Source organism: Pieris rapae, chromosome 4 (assembly GCF_905147795.1).
Source record: "Pieris rapae chromosome 4, ilPieRapa1.1, whole genome shotgun sequence".
NCBI classification, from domain to species: domain Eukaryota; kingdom Metazoa; phylum Arthropoda; class Insecta; order Lepidoptera; family Pieridae; genus Pieris; species Pieris rapae.
Genome location: NC_059512.1, coordinates 2,486,401 through 2,499,740, shown reverse-complemented (window position 1 = coordinate 2,499,740; position 13,340 = coordinate 2,486,401). Strand labels below are relative to the sequence as shown.

Below are 13,340 nucleotides of genomic sequence, written 5' to 3'. Positions count from 1 at the left end.
TGAGGTCCTTTAAAAGACCCCATGGACCAAGGGTCTCGACACTGAATCTAACAAAATCATATTCGGTGCATAGACCCCTGAAAGCCTTAGCTTTTTCAGCTGCACCAGCTCTGTTGTTGGTTCCAAGTAGATGGGATGGGGTCAGCGCCAACACCCGGCCCTTTTTTAAATTGAATATAACATATAAAATGTTTGTAAATGTTTCTAGGTACCGACACCTGAACGCCATGAATCCTTGGAGACCCATTCGAGAGCCTCACCGTCTCCTGTGCCTGACCCTCTCATAGAAAGAGATCGACTCATAGATCATTTGCAGAATGAACTCAAGAGGATGCGGTAAGTTTTAAATTAAACTATACATCTTTAATAAATAAGAGAGAGACAGGTGTGTACTACCACTGTTATGATGTTCTTTCTATGTTAATAATGGTACCACCGTATTATCTTTAGTGAATTTTTCCTATAGGAAATAAAATAAATCTAATAATACAAACTTTTTAGGTCTGGGCCTCAGGTGTTTGTATCTGTTTCTTGATCATTTTTTAATCTACTAGACAAGCTAATCAGCGTCCTGTGCCTGACACACGCCGTCAATTTTTTGGGTCTAAGGCAGATTTTTCTTTAAAAAATCCATTGGTGTACAGCCGGAGATCGAACCTACAACCTCTAGGTTGTGAGTCTCACAAAGCCACTAAGCCAACACTACACAATACAATACAACATGATCTGTAATTCAGACAGACTTCACCCAAATGCAACCAGTGTTTAAAAGTTGGACAATAAACAAATTGCAAGATACATAGATGGCGCTTTTTACGATTTTGCTTTAAACATTTTAGCCTCATTTAATAAAATTCTGTTTGCTTCCAATAATCATAAACAGTATTAGTTATATTAATTAAAGTTTAATAACACGCAAAAAGATGTTAAAAGTTTATTAAAAATATTAATATTGAACAGGACAGAATTATCGCAAATAGTCCAAGAGCGCAACACCATGTTGGGTTCGATGCGGGAACATTGCGCGCGGATGGAGACGCAGTTGCGAGCTGCTAGGGTATTTTTTTTAATATTATTTTTTATTATACATTACTATATTTTATCTAAATCAATGATTACAGTTTTTTTAAATCGAAATTGTACTTATAATTATTCTTGTTTCAACAGCACGAGCTTGATGAAGAAAAACAAAAAGCAGACCTGTTAGCAGTTGAAACGCCACAAATTCAAAGTAATATTTTTATAAATATACATATTGTAGTATTCTCATTAAGTAATGTTGTAACTATTAAATATTATTTCGTTTGCCAAATTATCATACGCGTTAAGATACGTACACGTACAAATTTACTCAGAGAAGCGTCCATTTGCATGGGAGACGTATATACTTAGTTGTACACTGGCTGAATTCACAAGAATTACATTGCAGACCGGTAATTCGACAACCATTTTACAGGGCAATATTTTAATTTTCAGGATTATAATAGTAATAATAATAAAGCCCACTTGTTTACAACCACCTTAAATAACATTATTATCTTATAACTATTCATCTAAAACTATGGTATTGGAATTTGGAAGACCTCGTCTTGTTCAATCCACGCTTTTCTATTTCTATCTACCAGTCACCTATATTCCGGTATTTTTTACAAGAGTACCTTGTAATCTGAGATATTACAGATACAATAATAAAATTTTATTTGTTTATATCTATGTACTCTATCAAATTATACTTTATTACGTGTGTCAAATTGAAAAAAATATTCAATAAAATTGACCACAATCTGGTGCCGGAGTAGACAGAGGCCGGATTACCGGGGGTCCACTGTATGTTTAATTAGTTACAAAAAGGTTTTGGTTTTGTTGTTTTTTTATATAAATAAGTTTTCTGTTGTATTAGTACTAAGTGAAAAAATTAGGAAATAAATAAATTTCAGAAAAGTTGATTGAAACCGAGGAGAAGGCTAAGGTGTCAGATGAAAAATTTCAAAAGTTGAAAGGTGCTTACACGCAACTACGTGAGGAACATATTGCGCTTATAAGACAGGTTTGTACAATTTAATATTAATTACAAGATAACAGTATAGTCCGAAAAATTAAGTGAAATCCTAAATCCGAACGAATATTTATTTTTAATGCACTAAAGTCGACGTATTTTAAACTTAGCCGTCGGGTGATAAATGTCAGTATTTTTTCGTGGGGAAATGCGTTACGCATACCCGCGGCACGGTTTCCTGGTGGTGAAGGGTTATGTGGGACTCGCTACTGTGCACCACTAAAACCCCACGGCACCACTAAAAATCGCCAGAAGACGGTAACAGCTTAACGATCAGCCGTTAAAACTCATGGTCCTCTGTGGCCACGAATGATGTCCAATGGACCTTGGCTCAGCAAGGGCCATGAACATCGGCCAATACTGTTTTCGAAGCTGGGGGTAAATGTCACTGACAGTAGGGATGTTCACGCAATGCAACTCGTTATCGATAATTAGCTGCGTACGCACACCGACTCCTGATTTGTCGCTACGAGTGAGGGTTGATGTTTTTGTATAAATTTCAGTTTTTTTGTTGAGACACTTATTTCATTACTTACGCTTACGTTACGTAATACGCACAATAGAGAATTTGCTAATACCTATATATAAATCTCTTAGCATCGAGAGTGTCCATGGGCGGCGGTATCACTTAACATCAGCCTACTACCCGTTTGCCCCCTGTTCTATAAAAAAAAACCTCAGGGTATACAGATGTTGAGGATCTTTGATTGGACTAGATGTGGTTGATCAGTCAATGTTTTATGCTACGTCATAGTTGCTTTTTTCTAATTCAGTAAAATGAATTACTTGCTTTAGAAAGCAGAGGTGGACAAACTAACAGCCAGCTTACGGGCGGCGGCGGCGCAGCATGAAAGTGCAAAGACAATACTGCAACAACAGTTAAACGACCATATGAAGTAAGATTTAACTATAATAAGAGATAGTATGAATAATGTTCTTTAAAATTAATGTACATTTGTGACTAGACCGTGCTTTACGGAATTTAATTCAAACTTCAAATTTTAACTTCTATTATGTGTATGAAATTTTTATATTTCAGACTATAATATATACTTTTATTATGCCATTGACACATTATTATATTATGCTAAAGAGAATCCCGCATGAACATTCGGGCAATAATAACTAGACGTAATAATAATTATGTTGTCAAGGCAGAATTCGAAATTCCACCCATATCACCTTGACTTCCACCGTTTCACAACTGAGCCCTCTGGAATTGAGAGTGTCCATGGGCAACAACTTAACATCAGATAAGCCTCCTGCCCGTTTTATCTCCGTTCCATAAAAAAAAATGTGTTCGATTAAAAATCCTGCAAAAGAAATACGACTTTCAATTTTTTTTCAGAGACGTAGAACTTCTTCAACAGAGTGCTTCTTCCAGCGAAGAGACAGAGGCGTATAAATCGGAAATAGCAAATATCCGTAGTGATTTAGAACAATCTAGACAAAAAGAAGTTGAGCTGGAAACTCTGCGAGCGTCAATGGAAGCGTTACAAATAGAACACAAAACGGCAACAACCGAGCAAGAAGAAAAAATATCACTTATTGCAAGTGAACTTAAAGATGCCTCAGAAAACTTAGAGAAGCTGAGAAAAGAAAAAACTGAGAGTGAAACGGAGCTGGCCAAAGTAAAGGAAGAATTACAGAGTATGAGACTGAAGAGTGGAGAAGATTATAAGAAGGTGCTTCAGGAAAAGGAAGATGCCTTAAAACAGATTACGGAACTGACTATAAAATATCAGCAGGATAAAGAGGTCAGTACTTAGAATAGTAGAATAGCTATTCGCGATATCGTGTAAAAAATATGTCATTTTCCAAAGATATTATCAAAATTTACAGATTTTTGCAAGTAAATTATTAGTGTATTCTAATTCTTAGTGTTTCCGTATTTGTTTTAGTCTGTAAAGTTATTTTAGATTGCATCTAGCTTTTAGTATATATTGCATGCGCTATAGTATCTAATATAAATTTTGTCAGGCTCAAACTCAGCACACTAACGCATTGCAACAGGAACTCGACAACCTTAAGCAAAAACTATCCAATTCAGAATTTACACTCCAGAATGAATTGCATGATCTTACTATGTTATTACAAACTAAAAATAAAGAATTAGAAATGATGAATGAAAAAGATATAGAACTAAAAAATGCACTTGAAAAACTTAACATAACAAACACAGAATTGGAAAATTGTAAAAAAGAATACGCTATAAACTTGGAAGAAAAAGATGAACAAATATCAACTGTTACTAATAATTTAGACGCCATTCAAAAATTTAATTCCGAAACCATTAATAATCTACAAGAGCATATAAAGAAATTAGAGCAAAATCTTAAAGAAGAAGAGTCGTGTAAGATAATGCTACAGAATTCATTGACCGAGGAGCAGGCTGAAATTTTGCATCTTAGATCTAAAGTTAAAGAATTAGAAACTTCCAAATTAGAAGAGATTCATCACCTTAGGGACCAAATTAATATAGTGACAGCAAAAAAGGATGAAGAATTAAGTTCATTAGTTGAGGAAAAAATAAGGCTTCTTACTGAAAACGAAAAGCTGTTGAATGATTTAAACTCTGAGAAACAGGTTCGTTGCGGGTCTAGGAAATGTCTTTGTCATGTCTTGGGATTTGCTTATGTTGTTCGTTAATACTTGTCTAAATTGTTTCTTGTTTAGGGACCAAAGAACAATGCTTAATTAGGTATCCTAAAATGTTGTTTAAACGGTATTTAAGTCAGATAAATTTTTGTTCATAAGCTTTCTAGTGCAAAAATATGCTTTCGATATGTTAAATATATCTAAAAATTACGATTTAAATGAAGGATGTCATTTGATGCTACAAGTCTCTAAAATATGCGGTATTTATATAAAGCCAAAACTTTAATATTATAATCCACCAAGACCTACACTACTTGTCTATGAAATTGTCTATGTCGATGTTTCTGTTTGTTCGATCCTATTGCTATTTTTATCTGTAAACTGATGTTATCTTCTGTTGCATGTTACAATATCTAATGGCATGATTTATTTTTCCTATATCGCCTTCGCCTCAACGAATGCATGGAACCTTCTGGCTTTGGACTTCGGCCTTGCGTTAAGTATATTCCTTGTATAGTTAGTGGAAGCTAGGCTTATGCATACAGAAGAAGGCAGACTGAACGCAGAGTGTGAATTACAGGATTTGTTGCAACACAATACAGTGCTTGAAGCCGACTTGGCTTCGTTAAAAATCCAATTGGAGGAGGCACAACGGGAGATTAAGAAACGTAAGTATTAAGAATATCGGATTAAAAAGCGTATCCGATACATATATTTAACTCCAAAAACCCATCTTTCCAAAGTTTAAAACGTAGTTTTTATATTATTATTTTACGTATTTCAATGAAATATCCCTCAAAACGGGTTTTAAATGTGTATTTATTGTGTTTAAATATATCTGTTTTTTTACTTATATATAGCGTAAAATCTTTTGCAGCAGTTTCATAAAATATTTGTGAATAAGTTTTATGATAATTATTATTGAATGTATTTTCTACTGTTTACACGTTTATTTTTATTGAGCTTGAAATAATTATGTTCATTGTAATGTAATGAATTGATTTGTATTTCAATAGTGACGACGACAAAATCGGTATAAAGCTATTTGACAATTTACCATATCTAAAGATAAAGTACAGACTATGCATTTCCAACAGGTGACGTTACATGACTTTTATATTACAGAAAACGCTAAAATCATTAGTTGTGCCGGTGAGGCGGCGTTGGAAGTTACGAATAGTGCTATTTCGACCTTAGAACACTCGAACACGCAAGATGCGAATAAATTTGCCGCCGAGCTCGCTTCTAAGGCGTTCGAAGATCTTGCCAGGAAGTCACAAGTAAGAGAATTTATTAAAATTTTGTCCAATTGTCCAAATTTTCATAATACAAATTTAAATGGCCCGTGTTTAGTATCCGAAATAGATAAAATTTGAACCACTTTAATTGCACTCTTTTTTAACTAAACACTTTCGTCTATATACTTTCCGTCTATGTGTGCATTTGACACTTGCTCGTATGGTAGAGGAAAACATCATGAGGAAACCGGAACCAAAAGAACGACCGCACCCACTTGTCAATTAGAGAAAAAAAACAAATGAACACGAAACAGATACAAAATCTTATAAACAGGCATTGCCAGATGTTTTTTTTCTGAATTGTACTGCTTGTGGCAAATTGACTGTATATCCGTTGTCTTATATTTTTCCCCTGTTTTGTGATATTGTTTAAATAAAGCGTTTCTTCAGGTGGAAGGAAACGAGGAGTTAGTAGCGAAGTCCGCGATATACGCCGCACACAGCGCTTCGCAATTGTCTGCGTACGCGGCTGAACTCTCCAATATCTCCACTGATATGGAATTAGCAGACAGTGAGTTATTTTATTAGACTGATATATTTTATTGTCTGTTAATTACGGATATTTAGTTATGTTTAACATAACTGAATATCTATTCAAAATACAAGTGATACTATATTAATTTATTTTTTCTTTTTTTTACAGATTAGTTCACTAGATAGATAATAGTTATGTTAATAAAACACAATACTCTTTTGAATTTATTAAACAATTTTAAATTATTTTATCGGACTTCTAAACATTCATACATATATAGATAGATAATTAATTATTTAATGACGCACGTCAATTTTGATTGTCAAATTTTAAATTATAACCGTCTTGTATTTAACTTTCGTGGTTTTTTAATTTACAGAATTGAACGGTGACTGTCGAAGCATGCTATCGGCCACAAAACAGTGTCTGGAATCCCTAAAATCTGGTGCTATTGACCGCACTGCATGCCTCGAAGCACGCACTAGCGTACAAACATTGTCTCGTAGTGCGGCCACGGCAGATAGATTATCGAGTGGCACTCGTAGTGTGGACGACGAATTGGCTGATATGGATCGGGCTATAGAACAGGCGGCTTCACAGATAGAGGTTTACATACAATTCTTAATTATATGTAATATTTTCAAAAGTAACCAAATGAAAGATGGCGTTGACAAGCAATGTTTACGTTTATGTACATAATGATAAAATAACGTAACGATAACTAATATAATTTTAAATAAAGAAAGCCTTTGTATAACTAATATAAAGATATTGAAACACTAATTTATAAAATTATCGGTGCGATTTAGACGATAACCGAATTCCTTATTATTTATTTCTAAGAATAAAGCAATAACACTTTAAAATAGCGTTTCGGAGTAAAATGACGTTAATTAAAAAAAACTTTATTATAGGTACATATGTATTTTTATACGTCTGACACAAAATCACAGATTAGTCAATCTACTATTACGTAGCATCCATAATGACAAACAAATGTATTTTAGCGACTTTCCAGTGCTTTACATGATTGTCACTTTGATAAAAATGCTAACTAAGTAGCCACGCAAAATTTTACTAGGGACAGGGTGTGGTGAAAACGTTACGGCGCGTTGTATGAGGGGAGAGGGGGGGGGGGATAAAGAAACACCAAAATTGCTACTATCCACCAATTCCGAACCCATATAAAAATATTGAATAGTTAACGTAATATGTTTTATTCCAAAATATTTCGTTTTCAAAAGGTTAAACGTGTACATTAATTTCAGAACTTGCTTGCGGCAAGTAGAGCAGGTGATTCCGGGGTACAGTTAGAAGTGAATGGCAAAATCCTGGACGCATGTACCACTCTTATGGGTGCTGTCAAAGTTCTAGTTCAGGATTCTCGGGCCCTGCAAAGCGAGTTAGGAGATCCAAAGACAAGACAGAAGATGTACAGACGCAACCCTCAATGGTCTGAGGGGCTGATATCTGCTGCTAAATCTGTCGTATTTGCTGCCAAATTGCTTGTGTAAGTAGATTATGAAGATTATATATTTTTCGTTTACGAAAAAAACGATAACCAATGATATGGAATCTTCCATTACTATCTTTGTAAAGTGTTTTGAAGAAATTTCTGATTAATTTATTGTTTGTTTACGGGGTAATTTTACTCTTAGGGGTTTTGTAACATACAATTCAGCAGCGACAAAAGTATACACTAATGACAGTATATATTAAACACGAGTTTTTGGGCTCAGCCATTGCTACAAAATCCCCAAATGGTTAGGGAGAACAGGATCTAGAAAAAAATGAGCTCTTCAAAATAAAATTATATAATATCTTTAACAGATATGAGTCTGAATGATATTTGTGTTCTAACGTTTTCACAGCAATCGTGGTACCTGTGTGTTTAGCACCCTTGTATTTTACCATTAAATTCTCGAACATATACATATATGGTTTTATTCGTAAGACGTATCAGAAATGATAGTTCTCCAATTAAATTATATATTTATCGATTTGGTGCTTTTGTTTAAATGTTCTATCGTACACTAGGTCAAGCGCCGATGAGGCAGTGGCATCAGCGGGCAAAGTGGAAGGCGTGAGCGCAGCGGCTCACGAAGTGGCAGGCAGCACGGCCCAACTGGTGGCCGCCTCACGCGCGAGGGCCCCTCCCGCGGCGCCTTCGCTCGCTCGACTGACGAGTGCGTCCAGAGCTGTTGCCATGGCAACGGGCGCGGTCGTTGCCGCCGTACGATCTGCGTCCGCGCTCGTTAGGGATAAAGGTCAGTTTTGTCATTATTCAAACCAGACTAATAATAATAATAATATATTTATTTTATTTCTCACAAAAACATATACAATAATTGTCATTCTTCTTTGGACCACTGCTATTGCTTAAGTGAGACTGATGCCTGTTAAAGGTTGTGCACCTGTGTTACAGGTCATCAGGCCTCCACCACTTCGGATTGACAAAATGATTATATGTAAAGAATAGACAATTATATTAATTATAAGGAAACCACATGGTGTATGCGTGTGTGTTTGTGTATGTGTGTGTTTGTGTATGTGTGTCTGTGAATGAGACTGTTAAAACATGACTTAATTTCTTATTAATTTTGGTGGTAACACATGACGCTTTACATAATCAAGCATTCCAATTCCATTAATGAAATATGTAATTTCTTTTACCGCTAACTATATTCTAAATGTTCTTCTAATTCATGGTATGATAATATATAATTTAAAATTAATATAAATCAATATTTGTCTTATGTAAATTAGGTCCTCCGATGATTTGTCATTTGAGACTCTCTTTTACCCAAAATCTACGGTAATATAATTTATGTTGAATATATATTATTTAGTTAAATTTCGAATATTTTTATTTCAGAGGCCCTTGACACATCGGCTTTGACATTGACAGCGACGCGACGACTGGAAATGGAAAGCAAAGTGCGCGCGTTGGAACTTGAGAGTGCTTTGGACGCGGAAAGAGCAAAATTAGCGGCGTTACGCAAGAGACATTATCATCTTGCACATTTGGAAGAGGTGAGGACATCATTTTATATATCTACCAATGTACTTTTGATTCATGGATTATATGTGCCACGGCTGTACATTTTGATCACTCAGACTTTTTTAGTTTTTTAAGCGTGCAGATTTCCTAAATCATCAGAGATACTCCCCATGTGTATAGCCAGACGTGGACACTTTCTGCAACTGTTATATCGCATTTATTCGTTACATGGCAATTCACATCTAATTATTTCACTTATATTCTATTGTGGTTATATAGAGTTAAAATAAAATCCTTTTTTAAAGCACCCCGATGTCTCAGGGACGTACAGTTTGTAACGAATTAATTAAAAAGTACCGGATCAATTTAAAACATTATTTTATAATTTACCTCATGTCAGGTATGATGTCTCATGAGTTTCTTGCCAGTTACAAACATGATATGTCAAAAAAAATCAACTTTAAACGATTTTATTATTGCATGTATATAAAAAAATGCATAATATATACTTTAGTCATTATATATTGATCTGTTTTGGCCTTAGCATAATGATAATCCGTTTGCACTACAACCCTAAATAACTAGGTTTCAGTTTATGTCTGATTTTTTGAATATTTTTCTTTTAGCAAAATTAGAAAATTAATAATATAACTACTAACAGTTTCCTACCAAAACTCAACGATACAATATGTGTCTACTAATAAAATGATAATTGTATTTGATTTTATTGTTTACAGAATGGAAACATTGAAAACGGAAAGGAGTAGATATTTAAAAAGTGCGACACACTGCCAAATTATGTTTAAAATGTATTCAAGCATTTTATTAACAAAACATTCTGGTTTTGCATTTAAATTAAATGAAAGTAAAAAATTGTATATGTGAATGAAATTGTGTGATGTACTTTCGAACTAATATTATCCATGACGGAACTTGTAATTTAGTATTAGGGATTTCATATTCAGTACATTTTTAATCTGATATTTTGAGTATGAAAAAGCAATGCTAAACAATCTAGAAGTCAATTGTATCTTTAAAAACTTTACTCAATTAATTTCTATGTGAAATATATTTTCACAGAATCCCCAGTTACAGAAAATCATATATTCAAGACTGGGAAACCTTTTTTTTATTCAAGTCGGTTAATTAACATTTGACGTACCAGTTATGGTTTGATTAAGCTTTAAGTATAGTACTATAATTGTGTTTACATATTTTTAGAAATATAATTTGACTTATACAATACCAAGAGTGATTTTGCAGTTAAGACCATTTATGTATTTATACCTAATCTATATAACAACTGTATGAATTAAACTATTTAATATCTATCATGTGGTTTTTGTTGTCAAACTTTAATACCTAAAGTAATAAGATACTAGCAGTTAAAAAGTAAGGATACAATTATAATTGTTTAATTTAATTTGTTTTTGTGTGATTGTTGTTTTGCACTTTATCATTTTAAGACAAAAATAAGCAACATTAAGTTGCCTTTTCCTGTCTGAGCTTTTATTGGGATAGTTTCTAGGGATTAAAGTACTAAACATGAAAAATATTATGTGTGTCAAATGTATAGAATTTTTTTTTCTTACTAGTCTTTGAAAAATTTCAGATTGGTTATCATGTCACGCCAAAGTGATAATGATCAAACAACTTTACCAAGTAACAATTAAGGAAATGTAGTCACAAAATGATAACACCTTGAGAATTTATGTTGATCAAACAATGAGTCATAAATTACAAGTCACAAGATGTGAGAACCTATAAAAGGTATCACTCTTATGGATTATGGTTTAGATGGCTGTTGAATAGAATATTTCCATTTTTGGTTAATATAAATGAATATATTTTCTGTCATTACCTATCCTTAGTTTTTTTTGAGATAAAAATATATTGTGCTATAGGTGCATAAAAGAAAACACAATTATACTTACAGTTATTATTTCATACACATCAACTAAATAAACATTGTAAATATAGAAGCATGGCAACCCAAATCCTAATAATCATTGAAATTACATGATAAAAATAAAACTGAAATGAGACAACCACACTAAATGCACTGTTGGAATAAAAGTTTACATCATCAAAAATACATGTCTACCTATGTAACACAAACCCCACAAATTTATTGGCACAAAAAAATCTAAATATCACAACAATATTTGTGCAAACTTGCAATTTATAACACGGAAATCAGCTGCTAGGTGTAGGCCATTAATTATATTTGTGTTGGTTAATGATATTGTAAAGCTTACTATAATAACTGTAAAGCCATTTATTTCACTTCACAATCATCACTGCGATGTTAAAAACCTTCAAAAATTTAGCACCACATATCCCACATACTCTACACAATAAATACTGTTGTAAAATGCAATCTTTACCATGACCCTCTTAATGTACTATTTGTTAAAAATAGAACTTAGTTCTCATCACTTAATACTAGAATAGCTTATATAAAAATGATGCAATTATGCTAACTGTTTGAATTACAAACAAACTTGTACATTGGCTATTAGTACTTAAGTTTAAAAGTATGCGCAATATCCTGATATATAATCAATTATTGTATAAAATGTAAGGTAGTCCTTATGTAACAATGTATTCTGTACTAAAATATAATATATTGTTTTTAATTAAGTATCAAATTGCCAATGTCAAAAAAACAATGTTTGTTGGTTTTCTTGTGACTATTTATGGCAAAGCTTCATCCCACTTTAAGTGTTTCTCTCGTGTTAGATGGACAATCCTTACATGGACGGCTTGATTTTTTTCAAACTTGGGTGGTATTGGGCAGAGTCGATACATCACCTCATCTCCAGGAAGAGGAACATATTCACCTTCAATGCTAAATGAAATTGAGATTAATGATATGTTAACTATGTCAATATTGTAAAGGAAGTAAAAGTTGGTAAATAAACAGTTTTTGAAAAGGAAGTTGTTTTAACGTTCTTATCTATCATGAACACTTACTCGGAAATATGAACAAAAAGATCTTCGCCGCCTCTCACTGAGGTTACAAATCCATGACCTCTTTCTCTACAAAACGATTTTATTTTTCCAGTTTCAACAGGATTTTCTAAAGCCCTTTCCGACCTAAAACATAAAAATACAATTAACTATATGGAGCCTTAAAAAAACAACAAATAATATCTTCAAATCTTACGTAGAGGCGGTTCGATTTCTGCGAGTTATAATCGGACTTGGAAGCTGCAAATGCGCATTTGTCTTATTGGGAGAGTCATCATTGTTAAAACCGACTTCTCGGGACATTGTTATAAGTCTACAGCTAACAAAGACGCAGAACAACCCACGGAAATGGTAGTAATAATCAGAATATTAACGTTTAACTTCACTGCAAATGTTACATTAAATATTTAGATATTTTTTTGTACACCTATTGTAATTTGTCAAATCAATGTCATGTGCGTCAAAATATATTACTGTTAAGTTAGCAAATTTGATCTGTCAAGGTTTGTTCGATTTACATAAAATATGTTTCCTGTGACCGATAAGATAAAGATCGTAATGAAATCTCTGGTAAAAATGGGATAAAATATTTTTTCTCATAAGGTAACATGTAGAATCAAACTTGTCGCAATGTGTGACTCGCCCGCTCCGTTCGTCGAGAACGGAGCCGAGCGGACAGTCAGTTCATTCTTCATGATTTGTGATCACGAGTCACGCATAAGCCTCCTGCGAAAAGTTATTTAGATTTTATTTAACCTTAACTTTGTTTATTAGTTGATTTCAGTTATCGTAATAAAATTAATACAAATAATATCAAGTTTAGTGGGACTTAGTAGGTAATGTTAATTTTCTTGTTCCCTTTCTTATCTTTTTAAAAAACAAAAATCTAAAACCGTTTGTCTGCCATGTATCAGAATAGTGACAAAGGGAAAATAAACA

The 13,340-nt window shown here is 33.4% G+C and overlaps 2 protein-coding genes across 8 annotated transcripts in view; one reads left to right on the top strand and one right to left on the bottom strand.

The window, feature by feature from the left end:
- LOC110994549 (huntingtin-interacting protein 1) overlaps positions 1–10,759 on the top strand; it is a 31,074-nt gene extending 20,315 nt beyond the window's left edge. For 4 of the 7 annotated variants that reach the window (XM_045628068.1, XM_045628070.1, XM_045628071.1 and 1 more), the window contains 15 exons: positions 209–336; positions 961–1,057; positions 1,168–1,231; positions 1,938–2,047; positions 2,852–2,952; positions 3,405–3,813; positions 4,037–4,642; positions 5,172–5,322; positions 5,780–5,934; positions 6,343–6,463; positions 6,807–7,033; positions 7,696–7,937; positions 8,465–8,694; positions 9,303–9,460; positions 10,166–10,759. In XM_045628068.1, the coding sequence (XP_045484024.1) occupies positions 209–336; positions 961–1,057; positions 1,168–1,231; positions 1,938–2,047; positions 2,852–2,952; positions 3,405–3,813; positions 4,037–4,642; positions 5,172–5,322; positions 5,780–5,934; positions 6,343–6,463; positions 6,807–7,033; positions 7,696–7,937; positions 8,465–8,694; positions 9,303–9,460; positions 10,166–10,195 (2,829 nt within the window). In that variant the 3' untranslated portion in view covers positions 10,196–10,759. The remainder of the gene's footprint in view (positions 1–208; positions 337–960; positions 1,058–1,167; positions 1,232–1,937; positions 2,048–2,851; positions 2,953–3,404; positions 3,814–4,036; positions 4,643–5,171; positions 5,323–5,779; positions 5,935–6,342; positions 6,464–6,806; positions 7,034–7,695; positions 7,938–8,464; positions 8,695–9,302; positions 9,461–10,165) is intronic. The other 3 variants (XM_045628072.1, XM_045628074.1, XM_045628073.1) reach the window with 3 other exon arrangements.
- Positions 10,760–11,352: 593 nt separating this feature from the next.
- On the bottom strand, positions 11,353–12,834 carry LOC110994538 (cold shock domain-containing protein CG9705). The gene is made up of 3 exons (XM_022261231.2): positions 12,598–12,834; positions 12,405–12,527; positions 11,353–12,279 (listed from the first exon to the last, which is right to left on the bottom strand). The coding sequence occupies exons 1-3, from the start codon at positions 12,702–12,704 to the stop codon at positions 12,126–12,128; spliced, it is 384 nt and encodes a 127-aa protein (XP_022116923.1). The 5' UTR covers positions 12,705–12,834; the 3' UTR covers positions 11,353–12,125.
- Between the last annotated feature and the right edge of the window lie 506 nt (positions 12,835–13,340).

Coding starts and splice junctions, on each gene's coding strand:
- LOC110994538 (XM_022261231.2), bottom strand. CDS start 12,704: ATGTCCCGAGAAGTCGGTTTTAACAATGATGACTCTCCCAATAAGACA. Junction 12,528..12,597: donor AGAAATCGAACCGCCTCTAC/GTAAGATTTGAA, acceptor TTTATGTTTTAG/GTCGGAAAGGGCTTTAGAAA. Junction 12,280..12,404: donor CTTTTTGTTCATATTTCCGA/GTAAGTGTTCAT, acceptor AATTTCATTTAG/CATTGAAGGTGAATATGTTC.